Source organism: Propithecus coquereli, unplaced genomic scaffold, assembly GCF_000956105.1.
Source record: "Propithecus coquereli isolate 6110/MARCELLA unplaced genomic scaffold, Pcoq_1.0 Scaffold50, whole genome shotgun sequence".
NCBI lineage: Eukaryota > Metazoa > Chordata > Mammalia > Primates > Indriidae > Propithecus > Propithecus coquereli.
This window is the reverse complement of record NW_012150841.1, coordinates 3,255,678-3,262,564: the sequence shown is the minus strand read 5'-3', so window position 1 is coordinate 3,262,564 and position 6,887 is coordinate 3,255,678. Positions and strand designations below refer to the sequence as shown.

The window sequence follows — 6,887 nt, the reverse complement described above, 5'->3', positions numbered from 1 at the left end:
GCACCATCTGGGGGATGGACATGCTTGAAGCTCTGACTGGGGTGGAGGGAGGCAAGGGCAATGTAACCTAAACATTTGTACCCCCATAATATGCAGAAATAAAAAAAAAATTTTTTTTTTTTGAAAATGGTCATTAGACTGCCTTCACTATCCTATATCCTCAGTGGATAAAACCATAAGACAAATGCTTATATAAACACAGTCCCAAATATGCAGACAATACCAGCAGCACAATGACTATGTAAGCCAATTGCTCACAAAGGTAATTTTCCTCTTCCCAATGTCTGCATAGATGATTTGATGCCATCATAGCAGTTATTGTCTAAGGGAGTGAAATACAGAGTTGAAGACATTAATTTAGACTCCTATGAAATGTCCTGTCTGGGTAGCCTAGGTTTCATCCTTCTTCTTAGGACTAAAGACATTTGATTCAAAAGCAGAGATATAAAAATAAACAGTAAAGGTAAATTATGCATTTTATCAACAAACTACAGGTAGAAAATCTTGATACTATCTGTGTAAATCAGAACAAAAACAATTTTCATGATCTTTAAAAAGTCAACGTATTTCACAACATTATTTGTTAGATTTGAAAGGATTAAAGTAATTTCTTCAGAAGAAATTGAGCATTCTGTATACGATGAGATCTTGAACAAAAGTTCCTGACATTAAATGCTAAGTGTTACATCGCAACATCTGGTGAAAGAATGCCCCAATTAATCCATTACTTACCTCAGCAACTTCAGTGATAAGCACTCCGACTCCAGTGTAGTAAAATGGCAAGAGAATTACTGGGAGGAGAACAAGAGCTAAAATACCCAAGAGTGCAAGGACAAAATTATGCCAGATACCTGAAAAGACAGAAAAAAAAAAGCAATAAGCTCAACCAGGGGCAGGAATGCTATAGGTAGCTGGACTTCATAACACCTGGGCACTCTGATAAGTTAATAAGGTAATCAGAAGAAGCTGTGAAGCAGAGAGATCTACTTATTAGCACAGCAGACAGTTGTTCAGTTAGAGGCCACTTTCATTTCAGATACTGAAATCTAAAATGAGCATGTTAAAAGCACATTAGGAAGACCACATTCTATTATGATTTAATACTGAGAGAACTAGCATCTTCTATTAACTACACCCTCTTTTCAGAAAATGTATACATCATTAATTTAAACATGCTTGTGATCTTTGAAAGAAACCTCAAATACATTCAAATGAAGATAAGATGAAATTAAAAAAACATTCTTGCTGAACTGGGGTATGGACACCCAAATGGCACTTGGAAAAAGAGATTGTTTCAATTTTAAGAATTAAACAATTATGGAGAGTAATATCGGTGGAACAAATAGAGTATGTATCTTATATCTTGTCACAGACTATAAAGCAACAAACCATAAGATAACTGTGTCTTTATGTTAAAAAAAATGAAAATTTATGTGGTCAAATCCATCAATCTTTTCCATTACATATTCAACCTTTGCAGCTATGCGAAGAAAGACTTTCCCCTAACATTACATACGTAATTACTCTTTTAGGGGGGGGAGGATGGCCTTAAATAGTTTTATTTTGACATGTAAATCTTTCACCATTTGGAATTTTTTTTTGTATATGGCATTTTTGACAAATATAACTAATTTTATTCACATTTTTAGCCAATTATTACTGAGCAATGCATTCTTTCCCCACTAAATTAAATGCCACTTTTAATGTACACTACATTTTCATCTATTCTTTGGCCTGCTTCTGGATTACCCATTTTTTCCCACTGGTCAGTCTATTCTAGTGATAATAGTGCAGTTGTAATTACTGGTAATAATAATATTTCAGTATTTAGTAAGTAAATATTTTCTTTCAATTTCTTTCAATTTGTTTATTTTGGTTATTTTTCTTTTATTCTTTCTGATAAATTTGAGAATCATTTTGACAACCACCAAATATTATTCAAATTAGGATTTCTAATGTCACAATGACTGCAATAACTAGGGGTGAATCCACAAATTTACATTTCTAACACAAGATCATGTCATCTCTTTGTTTACTCAAATCTTTATGTCTCTCGCTAAAGATTTGTAGTTTTCTCTATGTAGGCCCTATAGATTTCTTATGAAATGTTAAGTTTTGATTTTTTTGTATGTTACATTACTTTCTAAATGAGATCTTTTCCTCCCATTACATTATCTGGTTGTTTTAGATACATAGGAACACTAAACTCATTTTTGTATGCTTATTTTGTAATCAACCACTAACTGAACTTTCCATTTAGGATTGCTTAGTCTTTAAATTCTTCTCTTGGATTTTCCATTATTTGCTAATGATGATCACTTATCTCCTCCAACATTCATACCTCATCTTTTTTCTCCATTTTGGTCATATAGCAGTGGCTAGAACTTCTAGAACAGTGTTAAATAGTTGTGATGGAAAGCCTTCTCTTGCTTTCTTCATGATTTTAATAAAAGAATAGCCAAGCAACAGTAGAGCTTAGATGGAATTGAGTGCCAATTTTATTCTGGCTTATATACAAAGCAGTGTGACTGCATAAAGGTAGAAAAATCAGACTATGGGTGATCCAGGATTTAAGAATACCATGGGTCAAGGGAGAAGAAAATCTATGGCTGTGATCAATGCAGCAAGGTACCCACAGACTTGAAGCTGGTAATTATTAGACAGGGCTAAGGTTTATTTCAACCAAACCCTGCTTGTGCTTAGTGTGGTTTGGAAATAAAAAAGAAAACATAACTACCTCAATTCTCTAAACACACAGAAGTGATTTTCAGGTCACCGGACGAATGGATAGGTAAAATAACAACTCATATCATTATTCCTTGAATCACCCACAGTAGTTATATCTGAAAGAATATAAACCATCACTTTGGCAAGGCTATAGCTTACTATAATCACGACATCACGTTTATAGTTACTAATGCTTTTACTTTACCCCCAAATAAACTTACAACTGGCTGATATAAATAAGAACAGGGTTTTCAATATTCGAGAAGGATCTTTAAAAATTTAAGTATGGAACCATAATGGTCAAATTTTATCTTCACTATTTAAAGGGATTTTTAGCGACAAAGCATAGAGAATTTTTTTTTTAAGCAATCTATTCTTCACTTGGGATCAGACAGCAGGTATTATTTAACCTTCCCTCTAAAAATTCTTTATACCTTAATTCAACATTCAAACATCTTCATTTTCAATGTGCTCAGGAAGTATCCCAGCTCATCCTTCTTTCTTCCACACCAAATTTCAGACAGATGGTTACTGGCTTTTCCTTTTCAAAATCAGTATGTATTTCATTATTTAAAAATAGCTATTATTAAATACATATACCACTCTTTAGAAGTAGCATTATGAAACTAGATTTAAGTATTCTTCAGCAGACTAACATAAATGACACCTTGGACTTTTTATATGGAAGTGGGAGGACATTTTAGAAGCAATGAAATTATATGTTCCTAAGTTTAAAACTAATAAATTAGGCAGTGGGTATATGTGTATCTGTATTTCTCTCTCTCTCTAAATACATAATTTATGTACATCCCCAAACTTTGGGGAACACACAAGGTTTCTCATGCTCTCTTCCACTTTGGTAGCAGCACCAGGGTGAGCTAACAGCTCAGCAAACATTTAGCAGGTAATGAGATACCAATTTCTCCTTACAGACAATTCCAAATCTTTGAATTTGCTCTCTTTTGATTTCAGGGTAAGACAAGCATCTCCTCCCCACCCCCGATGTTGCCTCCTTGCTTGGCAAAGAGAGCAGGGCAAAGCCCCTCAGTTTCCTAGTAGGCTAACAACTCACAAGTGGGAATGAAAAGGTGCTGGGCTAGATGATGTTTGAGATAGCAGGACTAGTTAGTTCCATGCCAATTAATATGCTCTGAAAGAGGTGTGTGGACACAATTTTTGGTGGGTGGGGACATATAACCTTCTTTGGTCCTAGTTTTGGATATTACTGCCAATTCTAAGGAAACAAAATATCCCACTTAGTAGATTTTAACCCAAACATGAAATTAATTAAAAAATGTTCAATTAGCTTTTAAAAAATTATTAAAAAATACATGCTGACTATAAAAAATCCAAATGCACACAGAAGGCCATGTGACGTAAGCAAGATGTTACACTGCTGGCTTTGAGGACAGAGGACAATGGGGCTGCGAGTCAGGAAATGCAGCCTTTAGAAGCTGGAAAAGATAAGAAAAAGGAATCTTCCTAGAGCCTCCAACGGGAGTGTAGCCCTGCTGACACCTTGATTTTACTTCATTGAGACCCGTTTCGGGCTTATGACCTCCAGACATGTAAGAGAATAAATTTCTGTTTCAAAAAAAAAAAAAAAGGAAAGAAATCCAAATGGTAAAGGAGGAAGTGATAAAAAGTCATCTTTCTAAATGCCACTTCTCAACCACCAGCCCCAAGACTCAGTAAATCTACTGTCAGCATTTTCTGTTTATCCCTTGATTTTCTCTGCCCACACCAGCATGTATATGCGTATATATACATATGTAAGCATTTATTCAAGAGTATTGAACAGGCCGGGCGAGCCCTCTGGGAGGCCGAGGCGGGAGGATTGCTTGAGCTCAGGAGTTTGAGACCAGCCTGAGCAAGACCGAGACCCCATCTCTACTATAAATAGAGAGAAATTAGCCAAACAACTAAAATTTGAAAAAATTAGCTGGGCATGGTGGTGCGTGCCTGTAGTCCCAGCTACCCGGGAGGCTGAGGCAGGAGGATCGCTTGAGCCCAGGAGTTTGAGGTTGCTGTGAGCTATGATGACGCCATGGCATTCTAGCCCGGGCAACAGAGTGAGACTCTGTCTCAAAAAAAAAAAAAAAAAAAGAGTATAAAACAGCAAGTTTTCTAATAACTTAAGAATATTAAGAATAGCATTTAAAGGCAGTTTCAAAGGATTTTAAGATCATTATCCATTAAACAAATTGCATCATTTCAATAACTGAAGAATGTGAGTGATGTGTAATTATAGGCCGTGACACTTGGTGTGTATCTGGATATACACACACAAACACACAATACAAGAAGATTTTTCAAGACATAGTTTTATAGTGTTTAAACTTTTTTTTCTTAACATCTTATATCCCATCCTACTGTAGAGATTGCTATATGAACTCAGTTGTGTGCTGGAACCTGCTTCTACCAGCTTGTCATAGCCAATTGTGTGCATCTCTTCCCAATTCCTCCTTCAGAAACTGTAGGTTGGCAGCTTGAAATTGGCCACAGAAACCAGCAAATGCTACTCTTAGAGCTCCCCACCCCTACCCCCCAGAGCCAGGTGTTATTCACACCACTGGATGACCCCTCCCCTCATACCTAATCTTCCCTTTTCTACTGCAGTTTTTCTCATGGGGTGGTGGCCACTACTAGCACTAGGTTGTGAGTGAAGTGATAGGGACAACCTTGTCCTATAGGCTGCAGTGTAGCTATGATGGAGCTGGACTTTGAGTCCATGGGATAGAAGCTGCACGTTGGGAATGTCAGAGCTAACAAGACAGAAAGAGCCCGAGTCTCCCAAACCACAGAATTATGTCAATGCTGAACTACTTACATTTGGAATGTTTTATGAGAGTTTAGGCCACTGTTATTTTCAGCTATTAGAGCAGCCAGATACTTAGCTAACACATGTTCCATGTACCATATTCAGATTGTAAAATGTTCCTTTTTTTTTTAAATGTTGTCAGTTGTTAAATTCCAGAAATATCCAGAGCAAGTTCTGGTCTTGGACTTATTGGGTAAATGATCATTTCTATTATATACAGATAAATCATTTAAAAACGCCAATGGTATCAAATTATTTATACTATATTTTGCTTATATACGTATTGGACATTTTCCCAAATCTGCACATTTATATCTATCCCATATCTTATATCTGCTACAAAGTAATCTATTTTTATTAACACATCAATTTATTTATAAGGTTTCCTACTAATGATCACTTGGGCTGTTTTAACCTTTTCACACAATGCTGTAATACACAGTTTTGCTTATATTGTTATGCATCTAATTATGCATCTGTGAGATGTATGGAAAATTACCTAGAAATGGAATTGTTGAGTCAAAAATATGGGCATTAAAATTGACCTCCAATGAGTTTATGTTATGTGCTCATAATTGACGTTTTCCCACCCTCTGAACTAAACTGGATGCTATCATTTTAGTCTGTAGTCTTTGAAAAGTAAAATCCCATTGTCTTGAGAGCTGCCTATTTCTATCCGTTGCCTGTTTACATCTTTGCTCATTTTTTCACTGTTTTTTTTTTCTTTACTAATTTTTTGTATTATTTATAATATATACATTGATGAACTTGGCCCTTTGTAACAAGTTTTATAATTTTCTCCTCTCTGTTGTTCGGCATGGTTTGTAGTTTTGCCAATACGGATATTTTAAATTTTGGTGTGGTCAAATGGCTCCTTAGTATTAAGCCTTTCCCACTTGAAGATTATAAAAGATACTTGTGTTTTCTGGTTCTGCTTTCATAATTTCCTTAATAAAATTAAAACCAAAAAAAAAAAAAGCCTAATTCTTTGATGCACTAAAATTTACTCTGGGGAAAATAATTTAGAGTACTGCTATAACTCCCTCCCCACTCCACCAGTTGCTAGTCAGAGAAACAAAAGGCATGAACAAATGAACAAAGGTGGGGGCACATAGCAGCACTGAATCCTTGACTTCCTGGGTAGTCTCCTCTTTCTTGTTAGGCATGCGGCTGGTACCAGATCACCCCTCTAGATTCTGGATCTGCCCATGATGGCTAAGTGGCAATGAGGGTGGTGAAGCACACACATTTATTTTCTTCATCAAAACAACTTCTCGGGCCGGGCGCGGTGGCTCACGCCTGTAATCCTAGCTCTCCGGGAGGCCGAGGCGGGCGGACT

General features: G+C 36.2%; 1 protein-coding gene across 1 annotated transcript in view; it reads right to left on the bottom strand.

Moving 5' to 3' along the window:
* MBTPS2 (membrane-bound transcription factor peptidase, site 2) overlaps positions 1-6,887 on the bottom strand; it is a 76,480-nt gene that overhangs the window by 43,426 nt on the left and 26,167 nt on the right. Inside the window, exon 6 of the mRNA XM_012656313.1 lies at positions 733-851. Within this exon, the coding sequence (XP_012511767.1) occupies positions 733-851 (119 nt within the window). The remainder of the gene's footprint in view (positions 1-732; positions 852-6,887) is intronic.